Source organism: Pipistrellus hanaki (assembly GCF_964339955.1).
Source record: "Pipistrellus hanaki genome assembly, chromosome: 6".
NCBI classification, from domain to species: domain Eukaryota; kingdom Metazoa; phylum Chordata; class Mammalia; order Chiroptera; family Vespertilionidae; genus Pipistrellus; species Pipistrellus hanaki.
Genome location: NC_140508.1, coordinates 89,009,716 through 89,028,151, shown reverse-complemented (window position 1 = coordinate 89,028,151; position 18,436 = coordinate 89,009,716). Strand labels below are relative to the sequence as shown.

Genomic DNA, 18,436 nt, shown 5'->3' with positions numbered 1-18,436 from the left:
AAAGGTTGTAAAGCAGGAGAAAGTTACCTTTTGTAAGCTGACTATAGCTGAACTATAGAGATGGATGGAGTGATCCTAGGATGGATGTTCTTAGGATATCAGGAAGTCAAGTAACTCCTCTTAGCAAAACCCACTATCAGATCAGGATAGCTGATCTGGAAAGATCAATTATAGGGTCGGCAACTAAGTAATTGCGGATTTTTTAAAGAAAATCAAAGACAATTTTTTCATGGAACTAAATAACTTTATTCTGTAATGTATTGCCCATTTTGATCAATGACCTTTTGCCATCTTTCAGGCAGCATCATAATCCCACGTTCAAAAAACTTCTGGTTTTTATTAGCAAAAAACTGAATCAGGTACGATTTGACATCATCATCATTATTGAAATTTTTACCATTCAAGGAGTTTTGTAAAGATCGAAACAAAAAGTAATCAGATGGTGCAAGGTCAGGACTATGTGGTGGATGTGGCAAAACATCCCACGCAAGCTCCATTAATTTTTGCCGAGTGACCAAAGATGTGTGTGGCCTTGCATTGTCATGATGGAATACAACACCTTTTCGATTTGTCAATTCGGGCCGCTTTTCTTCAACTGCATTGTTTAATTTCGTTAGTTGTTCAATGTAGACATCAGAATTGATCGTTCGGTTGGGTGGTAAGAGTTCAAAGAAGACAATTCCTTTGTAATCCCACCAAACTGATAACAAAACCTTCTTTTGATGAATATCAGCTTTTGATGTTGTTTGAGTTGGTTCACCTGGCCTGCTCCACGATCTTTTCCGCTTGATATTGTTGTAAACAACCCATTTTTCATCGCCAGTTATCAGTCGTTTTAAAAATGGATCATTTTCATTACGTTTCTTTAGCAAATCGCAGCTGCTAATGCGTTGCGTTAACTGTGATTCTTTCAGTTCGTGAGGAACCCATGTATCGAGTTTTTGAACATAGCCAAGTTGTTTTAAGTGATTTTCAATGCATGTATGTGATACATGAAGCTTCTCTGCAATCTCACGTGTTGTACTGTGACAGTCCGAATTGATTATTGCTTTGATTAGGGCGTCATCAACTTCAACTGGACGACCAGAGCGTTTTTCATCTTTGAGTGAAAAATCACCAGAACGAAATTTGGCAAACCAATTTTGACACTGCCGTTCTTTTAAGGCTTCGTCACCATAAACAGCACATAACTTTTTATGAGCTTGCGATGCGTTTTTCCCTTTGCGGAAATAAAAAAGCAAAATATGACGAAAATGTTCCTTTTGATTTTCCATTTTTCAACGAACGCCAAACGAAAACTACAAAACAGATCAAAAAACTTTTTTTACTGATTAACAGCTGAATAGCCAACTATCAAATAACAAAATGTGTTTTACATTTGTACTACGTCTGCAAACCTAAAAATTCAACTGAAGCCATATATGTGTGAAACCCGCAATTACTTAGCTGCCGACCCAATAGTTATTAACTCTGTAAAGGAGGTTTCAGGAGACAGATGATGACTTAGATTTGGACATGTCTGAATATCTAATTGCCAGACTGAAAGTATATTTTTGAGAGTCCTTGGCATCTTTAAACTCTGTGTGGTAGATGTAACCATTAGAAACCAGGACCCAGGGAGAGAAGCCTGAGTCAATGGTAGAAACCAAAACTCCTACCCTTTAGAATGTTAGCATTTGATGGATGGGCAGATGAGAATGAGCTTATAAAGGACACTTAGAAGGTCAGAGAGAGTGGGAGGAAAGTCAGGAATACAGACTGTTCAGAGTTCAAGGGAGGGTGTGTGACAGCATTAAATGTTACAAAGGGCCAAGACAGCTAAGGACTGAATGGCGTTCTTTTTTTTTAATTATAATTATTTTTATTTTATTTTATTTTTATTTTTTTTATTTCAGAGGCGATGGGAGAGGGAGGGAGAGAGAGGCATCAGTAATGAGAGAGAATCATTGATTGGATGACTGACTCCTGCATGCCCCCTGAGACCAGGGAATGTGCCCTGGCTGGGAAAGGAACCATGATCTGGTTCATAGGATGATGCTCAACCACTGAGCCACACGGCTAGGCTGGATGGCATTCTTGATAGTAATGTTGGTGGAGTAGGGTCTTAAGCAAGACTGCAGTGGTAGCAGAGCTATCACGTAGGGTAACACTTTCTCTTTAGGAAACAAGATCACCTTTATTTATATGGTACTCTTCTCTTTCCACTTGGCCGGATGCTATAGGTATCCGCTCTGTGGTGCTCCCTCTGTGGAAGTGCTCTGACCACCAGGGGGCAGCTCCTGCATTGAGAGTCTGCCCCCTGGTGGTCAATGCGCATTATAGTAACCGATTGTTCGGCTGTTTGATTGATTTGTATATTAGGGTTTTATTATATGGGATATATGTAACACTTTTCACATTGCAAGATGAACTGAAATTTTTCATCTGGTGAAAGAATGATGGAAATTGTAGTATTTGAAACTTAGATTTATTCCTTATTTATTGAAAGTTGTATGGAATACATTGTATGCAGTTTTCTAAGAATGAACTGGAATGGCATAGTCCTGAGACTATAAAAACTGAAAGAGTTGTTGGGAGATTTAAAAATGTATTTCTTTATTTACAACATATTGCTTATACTCTTGATTAATTGCTCTTAATTACCCTCCATGCTCTTTAAATTAAATAAAAATTAACAAATATTCATTGCAGTCTGAGAGAAACCTCATTCAATGCTTAAAGCATTGTGCAGAGCAGTGTAGTGTTTCATTTAATGAAAGTAACCCATAAATGCTGTAGTCATTCCTACCTTAGTAGTCTTCAGCAAGACCAGACAGTATTATGAGAGAAAAAGAAGAGTAGGAAAAACTTCTACCCAAATATCAATGCTCTTAAGAAATCAATGACATGGTTTTTAAGAGTTTAAGTAATTTTAAAAATGAACATCATTTGAACACTTCATAACATTGTAGGCTGAACTCTAGCTATAACTGACACAAAACATTAGGTAAGTTTAGCAGCTTTCAGGTGTATAATAGTGTTGTTACCTATAGTCGCCCCGCTGTACATTCGGTCCCTGGAACTTATCATCTTACACCTGGAAGTTTGTACTCTTGGTAACCAACATCTTCCAATTTTACCCACTCCTCAACCCCTGGCAACCTTAGTTCCACTCTGTTTCTGTGAGTTTGGTGTTTGTAGGCTCTACATATCAGTGAGATCATACAGTATGACAAGTGACTCCCCCCCACTCCCCTCCCCCCAAAGGTAAGGTCTTTATGTTATGAGAACTTACCATTTTCCATTATGGGTCTCCTTAGTATAATGGGTGGGACATTTTGTAATTGCCACTCCAATTAAAATATTACAGTTTGGTAGCCTGTTTGAAAGCTTTAAAAGACAAAAAATAAAATCACTAAAGTCTAAAATATTTTAACTGAGACTAATCTCTCATAATGATCACGGAAGGACCCACACATCATTGGGCTCCCCACAGCTGTGTTGCTATTGAGTAAAATTCTGCCATCCTGGAAAATTCTTCAAGTTCCCAGCAACGAACCTCTCTTTGGTGCTGGTTTGATATACCTCTTGGTTCTTGTTTGATATACCTCTTAGTTCTTAGACCTGATTGTATTGCCTTTGTACCAACTTATACGACCAGCTCAGTTCATCACTTATTTCTGACACAAGGTACAACATTTTTAATGAAAATAGATTTTCCATGCATCAAAGTTCTGTAGCACATCTGTCAAAGGTTTGCTGTACACTGAAAATCACTACCTTGATATTTAACATTGGTACATAAGATACAGAAATATATTTGATGAAATGAATTAGGGTAGAAGATGAGTTTGCAAGGCAGGGCTTTGATGATAGAACTTCCCTTGCAGTTTCTTTGTTGAACTCCAGTTCCAGATCTGTTCTCACTCTTTCATTGTCACTGAATAACTTTTTTTTCTTATCGTTAGCTTGGCAAGAGATAAGCTATTAATTACTTGTAGAAAATTACATAGAAATGAATCGATATTCTATTTATTGTGTCGCCTCTACTTTGAAAGGCTATAGCCCTGTTTCTTGCAACTAATCTCAGAATTCTTTAACTTTAGTGTGTGCACATATTTTTTTTTTACCTTTCATCTTTTATACCTTGCAACTGAACTTAATACTAAGTATGAAGTATAATCTTAATTTTCATATTCTTTGGTATAAATGGAGGTTAAGGTAAGTTTCCGGATATCTAGGCTATTTAGAAATTAAGCTGAAGATATTATTTTGAGGATTTCATATAGCTTTTTATGCTCATTTTGGATCTCCCTTTATCTTCTTGTGTTTGCTTTTGTGAATGAAAAGAAAAAAAAATTAAGTTGTAACCCTGTTTTAGTGGTACTGTAGTTCAGCAACTATTGGAAAGTTAATATGGAATATATTCTTGTGATAGTTTTTTCATGTCTTAACATTTTAAGTTGAAGGCATTTGATTGCTAGGACATAATGGAAATGAATTTGACTGTATCTCATTGACCTAAAATATGACAATGAACAGAAATTATAGATGAACTTCATTTTATTCAGTACTGTTTATGAAACTAGTTAATAAGACTAGTTAATAAGAAAACTACAACTCAAAACCTCACTCTTTAATATTAATATATTATGTAATGTAAAATACAGGAGGTTACATATTTGAGAAATTAAAATTCTATAAACAGAACATATAGTGTTATGCATGCTTAACCTTAATCCTAGTGAATGATATTGGAATTGGACTTTACAACAGTTTTATAACCTTGGAGTTAAATATTATTTTGTATTTCCAATTTCCAATAGCCAGAAATATAGCCAGAGTTAGATTTTTTTTTCTAATAATAGCATTTAGGATTTTTAAAGTCATGATTTTAAAAATGATAGACATTCCAGGTTTTAGTCCTGATATTTTCACGTTTTACATTTGGAAAATGTTCATAAACTTTCATAAACTTAAAATATGTATCTGAGTGTTTTTTTTGAAACAAATATAAATGCCATTTGTTTATTTTCTTCTCTGATTTAAAAAAGTTATTGCAAACTTGATGCTATTTTACTCATCCCTTGAATCCAAATTGGGCAAAGAGAAAGCCCTTTGATCTCCGTAGTTAAACCATAGCTGTCAGTCTGGATAAGCCTTGTTCTGAAATGATTCCAGTTACCGGGTTTTCACTGTGATGTGTGCGATTTGTCATGTTTTCTTTCTAAGGAACTCGAAAGAACTGAATGTGAAATCAAACTTGAATTGGAAACTGTAATCAAAACTGGCAGACAAATTGATCAGAAGCAGCAGACCGACAGCCCCAAAGTGCTGGACGAGCAGCTGACTTCTGTGAAGGTATTTTATAACAACCTGGATGCTCAGGCGAGGACAGCCCCGCCCCGCCACTTCTCTCTCTCTCTGTCTCTCTCTCTCTCTCTGTGTCTCTCTCTTGTGCATTTTATTTTATTTATTTATCTAAATATATATTTTATTGATTTTACACAGAGAGGAATTGAGAGGGATAGAGAGTTAGAAACGTCGATGAGAGAGAAACATCGGCCAGCTGCCTCTTGCACACCCCCCACGGGGGATGTGCCCGCAACCAAGGTACATGCCCTTGACCGGAATCGAACCCGGGACCCCTCAGTCCGCAGGCCGACGCTCTATCCTCTGAGCCAAACCGGTTTTGGCTCTCTTGTGCATTTTAAAATTTAACTTCTGGGAGAAACTGTGTTTAAATTTTATAGTATTAATAATGTGTTCAGTGATTCCAATAATGTTTATTAATTTTTAAATGTGCTAATATTCCAATGAGTACAAATTGTATTGAAACTTATTTTTAATATTTAATCCAGATTCACTTTATATTTTCAATGACTATTGACATTTCAAAAGTAAACTTAAAAAATAATAGTCCCTGTTTAAACTCAAGTTATTGGCTTATACCAATATAAATTAAATTTAGATTGATATTTCAATTGAATAGGCTACTGAGCCGTGTTCAAACATCAGGTTCTAATAAATCTTATGTCACAAGAAGGTCACATTGGTATAGCAGGATTTAAAATCCTTTCAGGAAACAGCTATCATTTGGACATTTTAGTGAATCGGCCAGGAATGGTGCGCCATTTACTGACTGGATCCAACAGGCTGAGTGTCTTCTCTCACTGAGAATCTCAGTCTTGAAACCAGCGAAGTAAAAAAAAAAAAAAAAAGTGTGGAACTGAAAACTTGGCAGTATTAGAAAGCTGTGTTAGATTACATTTTAGATCCTTCTTGCATTATTAAATAGTAACTGAGTTTCTATAAGAGCCCAGAGAAAACCAGCTAAAATGTTATCACTTTCAAACCAGTGAAAATGGGCAGTCCCTACATTTCCTGACTGTTTTCCTCACTTCTGCAAGATTGGGTTGTTGATTTTGATTCATTTTGAGGCGCTATACCACTGGATCACATTTCTCAGCGCATCATTTTGGCATTACACTGCGGAAGTTCTTTTTGAAATGTTATATTTATTTATTGACTGGGCAATATATGCATGGGAATGGCTCAGACCAGGCTCAATCCAGTGGCTGTGTCACCTGGGTCATGGTCTTCCCCTCTTCAGGCTTCACCATCCTCCTTCGGATCTTTAGTTTATATGGAGAGGCCTGACCATGTCAAAAAAAATGTCTAGTTTACAAATAACCAAATTTGGGAAGTGGATAAACTATGAATTATATTTTAGAAAAGCTCCCTTTTCAATGGCCATAATCCCAGCCACATTATAAATGTGCTGGTGTTCCCCCGAGGTCTGTTCTTGTAACACATAAATGCAGAACTCTAGATTAAACATCTTGTTATTAACACGATGATTTTGGTCTTGAGTTTTGGGTTCATTTAGGAATTGTAACCATTTTCAGAGTCACTAACTCAATGAACATGTATTTGTGATCATTTTACTATACTTTTGAACTTACAGGGGAATATCATTTTTCAGAAGCTCAATGTAGAGACAGTGAAACTATGAAAGAAGCTACCTCAATTCACGAGTAGATGAACTGTGGTTATTTGCAAATAGTAGCCAGCATTTATTAAATTGTAGCCATCTACAAGTAAAAGAATTCAACTCCTTAAGGACAAGTGTGTGGCCCATCACCTTTGTTATTTTGAAAGTTCTGATTAGAGGACACAGAAAATAGAATTATTAGGGCAGATAAGTAGTCCACTCAGTTTAGCTTAGTTTTCTCTGAAGTTAGGGTCTTAGGGCCTTTTATTGTTTTATGTAGGATATTCATGTTCTATAATATTGTTCTCCAGCGTCAAGATTGTATATTGAATTACTGTATGTTATTTTAATCAAAACCCAATTAAATTTCTTGTTATGTTATCAATACTTATTTAACTTAGTTACATTTTTTAACAGTGAGGCCCTGAGGTCTTAAATATAATTGTGAGATTTAAAAAATGGTGAAATAATAATGATATTAAAATGTTTCATTTCATATGGAAGTTTATGATTTGCAGCATGTTTTCCTGTCCTCAGTAACTCAGGAAAGAACCTGTTATGCTTTCCTGTTTGCTAAATGAGTTTCGGTGGCATTGGTCCTAAAGCGAAACATATCTGTTTAAGATTAGGCTGCAGACGAAAATTAGAATAGAGATTGATAAGGGTTTGCATAGCAAAGCAGGGCAAAAATATAAAAAATCAAAATACAGTTTTAAAAAATTTGGTTCCAAGTATTGTACTTTTCCACAAAATAATCTTGTGCTTTTTTTCCGGTTAATTGTGGGGATATTTTAAGAGATATACATTGTTATTTTTAATGATTTTACAGGAAATTCCCATTCAACAGAGGAGAAGAGGCCAACTAGCTTCTGGAATTAAAGCCTCACTTATTTCTCAAGAGTATTTGGTTGAGATTACCAAGCTTTTCCGTTCTATGGACGATGCTGAGTTATCACTTAATGCTCCCGAGCTAACCAGTCACCTGTATACAGACTTATCTGTTCAGGAAAATGTTCTGAAGGTAAATCTCCAGGCAGGGCCTTTGAATCGCTGCAGTTAATGTAGAAATAATGCAAGGAATTTGTCATTGTGCCTACCTAGATGATCTGTAGCTTTTAAATCTTGGACCAAAGATTTAATAATGTGTATGAACAATAAACCTTTCCTGTATTTACCAAAGAAATATTATAAAAATTTAATTTTTAAAAGTAGATGTGGATTTTTAGTATGCAGTTACTTTTTCCATCCTCAGAGACTTTTTTTTGATTTAAAAACTTCTAAAAAATTTCTATATTGATTAAAGTATCACATATTTGTCCTCATTCCCCATTTCCATCCCAAACCCCTTCCCAACTATGCCCCCACCCACCCTGTTGTCCGTGACCACTGGTTAGGCTTACATGCATGCACACAAGTCTTTTGGTTGATCTCTTCCCCTTACCCCAACCCTCTCCTACCTTCCCTCTGAGGTTTGACAGTGTGATCGATGCTTCCCTGTCTCAGGGTCTGTTTTTGTTCCTCAGTTTATGTTGTTCATTATTTCCCCTATGTGAATCAAACACCTGCACAAAACATATTGCCTTCTTATAAACTGGACTGCCAGTTGGATATGAAATGTCAGCATTAATCTTGTCACCTATCATGATTTGATATTGGCCAATGGTTGGGGTCTGGGATGGGATATTGATTGTAAGTTAATTAGGGATCTAGAAGTTTTCAGTTAATTCACAAAACTATTAAGTATCATTAAGGCTTGTTCATATAATCTGATTATACTTATGCTAGAGGCCTAGTGCATTAAATTGTGCACTTAGAGGTGGTACCTCAGCCAGCCTGCGCCCCCTCACAGTGTGGGAGCCCTCGGACATCCTTAGGCTCCTGCCACCCGCCACTGCTGCTGCACTTCCAGCCATGAGCCTGGCTCAGGGCTCTGGCTTAGCAGCACTTCCCCTGTGGGAGCACAGTGACCACCAGAGGGCAGTTCCTGCATTGAGGGTCTGCCCCTTGGTGGTCAGTGCACATCATAGCGACTGGTCATTCTACTGTTTGGTCAATTTGCATATTAGCCTTTTATTATCTAGGATATGAGGTCACAATAAAATTGCTGATAGAGTTGATGGCTTTGATTGACAGCTCATTTCTGTCATTTAAACTAGCATTTTAAATATATGAAAACATAAATGATTTTAGCTTAAGCACTTCATTACCTGTACAGAATGTTATAGAATTTTTTTATTTCTGGACAAATGCCACATGGGACATGTGCTAGGATCTTTTTTTCTCTCACCATTGGGATATCATGTAGTGTTCTTTACGCTTTGGTCAATACCGGGTATTATTATTATTATTTTTTTTAAGTTTCCAGTTTTGATTAGTAAATATTATTATATTTCATTATCTATTAAGTAAGTATTATACCATATACATTTTTCATCTGTGATTTCATTCTTTTTTACCTTTTTGCTGGATCTTGTTAATGTTTGGCAATATATTTGTAGAATATCAAAGTCCAACTGGACAAGCTCGGAGAGCAGATCACAGTCATTCACGAGAAACAACCAGATGTTACTACACAAGCTTCTGGACCTGAAGCTATTCAGATCCAAGAGACACTCTGTCATTTGGATTCCAACTGGAATGGAATCAACAGGATGTATAATGATCGTAAAGGGTATGTGTAAATTAAGTTAAATTTTAATTTAAAAAAATAACTATAAGCTCATGAGCCATGACAAAGGTCACATGTACATTAAGATTAATGAGAGTATGTTTCACATCCTTGGAAGAGGCTCTGTTTAATAAATTGTGTTGAGTGTAGTTCCTTAAAGAAAGAGGAAAGAGATTACATATAGGTAGGTGATCATTTGCAACATAATATCTTAATAATTAAAGGAAGCACCTTTAATTTTAAATATCTAAATAGTCTCCATTTTCTTTAAAATAACTTAAGGGTTTTCATTAATGTTCACTTTCCCAACATGTTGATGATTAATGTGAGAGACAGGAACAGATAATTGGAATCCATATATAACCACAAACTCTTTAAAATTAACTTGTTAAGTAAAATGATTTTGAGCCTCCGTCTTTCTAGATTTTGACCAAGCCTATTAATAGGTGGAATTAAAAAAAAAAAAACACGAGGAGATTTTTGGCAGTAACTGGGTATATAGTAGAAAGGCAAATAAGATGTGAAATAATAGCCCAATATAAAGTACCATGTAAGAGAAAGTTAACACAGAAAAGTACATCGGAAAACTTTAGAGACATATACACAAAAATTAGGCATCATGGTCTTCATCTTTTTTGTTTTGTTTTGTTTTGTTTTAGCCTATAATCACCTATGTGTGATTATATAATCTTTGAAAAGATATCTTTCAGTGGCCTTTTGGTATATTTATTTGTATGGATTTTTAAATTCATCTGTATGCATTTAGAGAATATTGTTTTAAGTATACCTTTATGCATACTTCTATCTAATTAGACTTGTTTATTAGATAAAGATTAAATTGTTAAAAGTAATAACATCTTAAGGCTCTGCACTGCATTATGAGATTGGTTATTATACTCTTGCCAACAGTATATGTGAAAGTTAACCGAACACTTGTTAACAAGGAAAGGTTGTTTGTTGTTTCTTTCAGACCTCTGCCAATTGTATAGTGAAGATTGCATCTCAATGGATTTTCAATTCTTTGTCAGCGACATTTCAATATTCTTACATATGTTTAATGGCCCCAGTGTTATTTCTTCTGTCAGTTGTTAGGTCATATCTTTGCTCAGTTTTCTATTATGGTATTACTATTTACTGATTAATTTGTAAGAGTTTTTTTTTTCTACATTAAGGATATTACCTATTCATGTTTCTTGTTTATTGCTTAGTCCCAGCTTTTCATATGCTGTCTAATTTTGTTAACGGTATTTTTTGATGTATGGGTTTAATTTTACATAATTATACTTTATGAGTCTTTTTCCTTCCTGATATTGGTTTGTTTCATGCTTACAAATTACTTTTTGTGTGATATTAGTTAAATATTTATGTATCCTTTAAAAACAATTTTTTTTTGATTTAAAATGATCATTTAATAGCTAAGCCACCTGAATTTTATTTTTAAATATGTTTTGTATTAAGGCTCCAGGTGGGTGGTTCTATATACTGACTGTTCAGTATCAAGCCTAGGGACCCAGGTAGGCAATGGTAACGTCATCAGAAACCAGGAACTGAGGTGGTGAATGTTTTTGGGGAAAGATATCAATGCCAGTTGCAATATTTGAGAAAGCAAATTTGTATGTTTCTAGATTAAGGCTTGGATTTTGAGTCCTTTGACTCTCTGGAAGTCCATAGACCTTCACAATTCCATACTGCCTCCCATATGAACTGACCGTGATCAGAAAGGAGGTGATGACTTAGTGCCTCCTAGTTGAACATTTCTCTTTCTCTCTCTCTCTCTCTCTCTCTCTCTCTCTCTCTCTCTCTCTCTCTCTCTCTCTCTCTCTCTCTCTCTCTCTCTCTCTCTCTCTCCTGTCTCTCTCTCTCTCTCTCTTTCTCTAATATACGGATATACTGCTTAGATTTATTTGGTTTACTGTTTATATTCTCAGTGTCTTTGGAGTGCCTTTCTAGCAACATCTTTTCTTTATTATTGCAGCATCCCCAAAGCTGAAATTGTGGCTGTTATTTAGTTACTGCACATTTTTACCGAAGACGATAAATATTGTTTTAATGTTTTTTTCATAGTATTCTGTTTGAAGTGCTCTTAATTTTGTCATGCCCAATAGAATGTTGCTTGCTATGGGCACTTAACAAATATTAACTACATTTTCAAAATTATGTTCATGGGAGAAGGAAAAATAAACATTATTTTAGAGTTAGAGTTGTCAGGGATTATTTTATTATTTTTTAAAATAGTAATATCTTTTTATTATATAGAGTAAAAATTTTATTAATACTAAAATCTCAGGGGTATCTTCCAAGCCTTTCCCAGCACCACTTAACAAAATGAAAAGGCAGAAGGAAAGTGTTTAGGATCTGACTGCAGTAAAACTTATCCTTTTTTATACTTATTTTATACATTCTAAATATGACTAGCACTGGGCTTTGACTTTATCTTATTTCTAAAGGAGAGAGGATTAAATGGGCAACTCAGTAGTCCTTTGTCTCATTGCCTAACCTGGGCTTTGCAGGCACTTCCATACTGTACTATGGATTAGTCATTGCACAGAGGGTGTTAGTTTGCTAGAGTTACCTTAATAAGACACCACAGGCTGGGCGGCTTACTCAACATACATTTATTGTTTCCAGTTCTGGAGGCTGGAACTCCAAGATCAAGGCTCCAGCAGGGTTAGTTTGTATTGAGGCCTTTCTTACTGGCTTGCGGTTGGCCACCTTCTCCCTGTGTCCTTCATGTCTTTTTCTCTCTGCTTTTTTCGGACACAGTGAACGATATCTCTGGTGTCTCTTCCTTGACTTATTAGGATACCAGTTGTGTGGGGTTACGGCCCCACCCTTAAGACCTCATTTAAAAAAATTACCTCCCTGAAGGCCCTATCTCCAAATAGTCACTATAGGGGTTAGGGCTTCAACACATGAGTTTTGGGATCACTATTCAGTCCATCACACAGAGAATAAGGGAGGGAAAGGAAATTTTGAAGTATTTTGGCATTTTGGGTTTTGTTCTACCTGAGAAGTAAAACACCATAATTTTTTCCCTAAAAGAATAGAGTAATCATATTTGACATTTCATGGTATTAGAAATGTTAATTGCTGAAAGTTGGGTGGGTTAACTGCCTGTAGCTAATCCATCTTGATTTTCCAAACTGAAGAAGGCTGTCTTTCCAGGTAATAAGCTGCCTAGTATGTGTGCAGGCATGTATGTGAAAGAAAGGGGGGTAGGATGGTGCTTGAGCCAGTTTCTTGGTACGACACCTTTCTCTAAAAGGAATCATTAACTGTAATCCATTACGAAAACTGATCTTAGAGCAGTGAGTTGTGAATTCACTGATTTTTGAAGCTTTCAGTTTAAATTAGATTTGAATTTATTTAGAAAAAAATGTTTCAAAGCAGTCCTGGAAAGTTTGGAAACCTATTTTATGTTCATTTTTGTCCTCTAGTTATGTTGACAGGTCTATGGAAGAATGGATAAAGTTCCATTGTGATATAAATGACTTTGGTTTGTGGACAACGGAAGCTGAGGAGTTACTGGCTGATGCCTTGGCTCCAGATGGTGAGAAAGCCAGGGCCCACCAGAAGGTGAGTGCTCTCCATCACAGGATGCAGATCTGCTACTAACTGCCATATTCCTTTCTTCTTCTTTTTTCTTTTATTTCAGAGAGGAGAGGAGAGGGAGAGATAGAAACATCATTGATGAGAGAAAAATCATTGATCAGCTGCCTCCTCCATGCCCTCCACTGGGGTTGTGCCCTGTTCAGGAATCGAACTATGATCTCCTGGTTCATAGATCGATGCTGAACCACTGAGCCACACTGGCTGGGCCATATTCTTTTAGTATGTGGCATTTAAGATATATTTCAAAAGTTAGAGCTAAATATATGAATTTTTAGATGCATTACAACCTGCAAATTTTATTCCAAATCTATTTTTCAGTCATAAAGGCTTAGGAAACATTATTTACATTTTTAATTAAATTTTCGTGAAATTTAATTAAAAATACTCTTTAGTGGCTAATATGAAAAAAAAAATATTAAAAAAATTATATTTATGCCCAGCCAGTGTGGTTCAGTTGATCTATGAACCAGGAGGTCATGGTTCGATTCCCAATCAAGGCACATGTCTGGATTGCAGGCTGGGTCCCCAGTGTGGGGCATGCAGGAGGCAGCCAACCCATGATTCTCTCTCATCATTGGTACTTCTTTCTCTCTCTCCTTTTCCCTCCCTCTCTGAAATCAATAAAAGTACATTTAAAAAGTTAATATATATATATATATATATATATATATATATATATATATATATATATATATATATTTATAATGACACACGTAAAATTTTGTACCCAAGACTAAGGCAGAAAGATATCAGCATACCTCACCCCTGTTTTCTGTACTTAGCACTTATTGCCACTTCGTATTTTTGATAATTATTATAAAAGTAAATTATTCGTGAGCTATGTCAGGGCAGCTGCTCATGTAAGTCTAATTCAGTCTTGGAAAATATAACAGTAGCAAAATCAGTTCTGCTAATAAAATAGGGCTTTAAACATAATGGTCGAAAAGCAAACAAAATTTCAATTTACCATTGTTAAAATATTTTCTCTTTTATTATATTTTAAAAATGTATTTCATGGAGAAGATTCATGAGGCATTAACAAATACATTTATTTTTTCTCATATACATGTTATTTTTAGAAATATAGATGAGTGACTAAATTTAACTTTAAAATATTCTCTTTAAATCTGTTGCTTATAAATTTAGAGACCAGTGAAGCAATGTCTCAAGAAAATGCAGTTTACCTATCTGTGGTAGGACATAAGGGCATATGGATTTATTTTTCCTTTTGATATATGCTTTCAAGCACATATTTGGGAAAAGTTAAGCAATCTAATTTAATCAAACCTGATTGATGCTTATGCTTCAGTTGTAAACAGCTGCTATTTTCTCTATATTATTTATTACCCTGTTTCACCCTATGACATCCACAAGCGTGGGTGAGATTTCAAAATGGATTTTGTGTAGTGCGCTTACTGAAATTTAATGAAAATCTTTTTAAGTGCCTTTTTCATGAACATAATGTATCCCATGACTTTGTTCCTCTAGCTGCTAGAGTCTAGCATGTAAATTAATGCCTGGGAACCTGGGGGATTCCTTGCATCAGGAAATCTTAACTTAGTGTCAGAATTCATCTTGGGCTGTCCTCTGTTGTAGGCACTTGAGGAAAGCATCAGCAGTCACCAGCCCGGTGTTTCAGCCCTCAACGCCTCCTGGGACGGGGTTGTCCAGAGACTCGGCCCCACGGATGGGAGCGCCTTAAAAGACAAGCTGGACCGCCTAAATCAACGTTGGGCTGCGATCATCGCAGAGGTGAAGGATCGGCATCCAAGGTGACTGAGCCTCACTAAGCTAAGGGCACAAGGATAGACATTTAGGGCAGGGCCTTTTAAAGATACAATCAGAGAAGTCCAGAGTTCTCGTGTTGCCTGATATTACTGACAGTTAAGACCTGCACTGTCCATGTTATGCATTTTAGAACCCTCCTCCTAACTGAATGTTCAGGCTGTCCATGAAGTCCCACTTTTTGTGCAGTAGGATACACGTGAAACTTGCCTTGCTCTTTTTATTTCTGACTGTTGATTGTGATACGGTGACCATGTGGCAGGAACTGGAAGTAGTTGAAAGAACACTCTGGACTTCTGGTCTGAAGATCGGGGTTCAGGGTCAGGCTTCTCACTTGCTCATTTCCTGACTGGACCTTGGGATCTTCATTAGTAATCCTCTTGCTAGGTCGTTCTTAGTCACAGGGTGTGCTGTGCTCATATATGTGTCAGTGCTTGGCAAATAATAAATACCTCAACTCTTCCAGGTAACAGGATACATATGATGTATTGTTGTTTGTTCTTACGCTAAATTATGTTACAGTGTCCCAGATTTTATTAGGGTACCTTCTGGTTGTAAACACTTTTCCAGTGACTATAAAGTTCAACATTATACATGTGCTATATATTGCTTTAAAATTATTTTGAAGTTATTTTCCTGAGATGGTTAATAACTAATGGATAATTTCTAATTTGCTTAATACATTCTGTCTTATGAATGAGCTTTTTGGGGTGGGTTAATGGTAATTGTAGGCTAAAAGTTTCCAGGTACTTTTTCCTGCTAATCTTAACTCTGTAGATGATGTATTATTTTAGAACAATGCTAATATTTTGTGAACGGCCAACCTAATATCTTCTTAAGTCCAATACAGGCATACTTTGGAGATATTGTGGGTTCGGGTCCAGACCACTATAATAAATCCATCATCACAATAAAGCAAGCCACACATATTTTTGGGTTTCCCACTACATATAAAAGTTACATTTAAACTATACTGTAGCCTATTTAGTGTGCAATAGCATTTTGTCTAAACAATCCATTATGTACCTTAATTAAAAAATACTTTATTGCTAAAAAATGCTGACCATTATCTGAGCCTTCAATGAGTCATATCTTTTTGCTGGCTTGAGGGACTTACCTTCAATTTGTAAGAAAATGCAATTCCTGTCAAACACAGTAAAATGAAACACAATAAAGTGAGGTATGCCTATATTATAACATAAAATATTCAAGTATGACTGTTTGGCCTTTGGTTGTTTTTTATAGAATAACAACATCTATCATTTTGTGTGTTTTGGTAAGAAGCAATAGCAGTTTGGGTGTCTTGGTTGAGAGTTTGCCACAGAGCGGAGACAGCGTTTGGCACCTTGTACACAGGCCCCATTTAACTCCATCGAACTCTCTGCTAGTACAGGGTTGAGGAGCCTTTCCTCTGCCAAGGGCCATTGGGATATTTATACCATCATTTACAGGCCATGCAAAATTAACAACTTAAAAATTAGCCTGCTATATTTGGTCAAATGTTTAATTAACTCACCCCTAATGCCTTGGCAGGGCCAGACAAAATGATTTCTCGGGCCTTACAGTGCCCAGAGGCTGGGAGTTCCTCAGGCCTGCTCTAGGCCACCAGCAGGCCCATTCGTACAGCTTTACAAACTGAGGCTCAGAGAGGGGCGGTCCAAGGTCTCACACAAAGTTATTGATGATGCTAACTTATGCTCTCAAGTGCAGTTCTGTACAAACTTGGGAAGGCCACAGACCTCTAGCTGAGTTTTCTCTCTGTAAATAAGAACTGGGATATTTTCGTAGAGGAGTGTCATAAGAATTAAATTAGAGTGTTTGTGAAAAGCATCTTTCCTGCAATGCCCCCTACTGGGGCTCGAGCCTGCAACCTGGGCATGTGCCCTTGACTGGAATGGAACCTAGGACCCTTCAGTCCTCAGGCTGAAGCTCTGTCTACTGAGCCAAACTGACTAGGGGAAGAAGAAAAGATTTTAAGGAAAAAATGCTATGTTCTGATGAAGATGCAGTGTTGTCGCCAGGTGGGGTGATGAGCCATGGCATTTAGGCCTCTCAGGGGAAAGATCCTGAAACAGAGCTTTGAAGTATTTATACCATTTCCCATACATTCCGCCTGGGGAGGGCCTTCTAGGGAAAATAAGTAGAACAGGCAAAGGTGGGAGGGAGGCATGAAACAGTATGGCAGGGGAGAGACCTGCCAAGGTTAGAGGGAGACGAAGGTTCAGGGACCAGGGCCACGATTGGAAGCTGAGGTTCTTAGGATCTTCTATGCCATGCCCATGAGTTTACATGGGGAATCTTTCCAGCTTGAAAATTATCTATTTGCCAGGTCTTCTAAAGAAAAGGATGTACCCACTGGCATAGTAGATATTAGCAACAATACAGAAATTCTAAAGCTTTTTTCAAATGGATCTCTGTGAGATGTGCTAATTATAGCTTCCAGAACTAACACATTGAAGCCACTACTTATTTTAATCTTTTTTTTTTAAAGAAAAGAATAACGTACCTCTTCTCCAACATCTGATATTTTAACTAAAGTGCTTGTTTTTATAAATTCGTGGTTTAACATCACTTCAGTTAGTCATTTATCTTAACTCAGAGCCACGTTGGCACTTTAAGAGCTTAGATGTGTACTGTTATCATAGTCATCGAAAAAGCGCACGTTTCAATCTGTTTTGTATTGAGTGCCTGTAGTTAAATAACTGCACAGGTCAACAGCTCACAGTGTTATTTCTTAATGAGCAATTGTTGTCTACTGTTAGAACATGAATTTAAAGCTTGTTTTTATTCATAAGGATAACGTTTAAAATGTAGATTATATTTAGCTAGTCTACAGATGAAAATTTTGTGACTCAAATAAGCAGTATTGAAATAACTTGCTATTTTCCTTCATAGGTATATTTTCAAAATACTAAATTAGTCATGATTATGAAACATGAAACATTTAAATGCCAGCTTTTTTTTTTTCTTTTTTAAATGCAAGTCTATAATAGTATTTTAGGTGTTTCCAAAGTAGTTATTTTAGTGAAATACTCTTTGATACAGAGGGTAAATTACCTGTTTTGGTATTTTTAGTCTTAACAATAGTACTGTTCTTGATTTTTTTGTTTTTAATTTTGAAGCAGTATTTCCTCCTAATGGATACTTAAATTTAAAAACTTGTGACTTTCATTAGTTTTTTAAATATTAAAATACCCTCTTTTAAATATTACTGATTCTCTACTAAATATATATTTATTTAGAATATATATTTTTTTGTGGTTGAAAAGACAAAATTATAGCCATAAAAATATGGTGATACAATGTAATTTATTAAAAAATTGCATAATAATTTACATTATTAGCTATAAAATTAATGATACCACCCCAAGCTCTAAATAGCTTTCAAACCCTTTCTT

At 36.1% G+C, this 18,436-nt stretch overlaps 1 protein-coding gene across 1 annotated transcript; it reads left to right on the top strand.

Annotated features, from left to right (window-relative positions):
- Positions 1–4,188: 4,188 nt before the first annotated feature.
- LOC311625142 (utrophin-like) lies at positions 4,189–15,029 on the top strand (the record flags this gene model as incomplete). The annotated part of the gene is made up of 6 exons (XM_084889075.1): positions 4,189–4,200; positions 5,212–5,340; positions 7,803–7,994; positions 9,472–9,644; positions 13,079–13,217; positions 14,850–15,029. 6 exons carry the CDS (start codon positions 4,189–4,191, stop codon positions 15,027–15,029), a joined length of 825 nt encoding a protein of 274 aa, XP_084745201.1.
- Between the last annotated feature and the right edge of the window lie 3,407 nt (positions 15,030–18,436).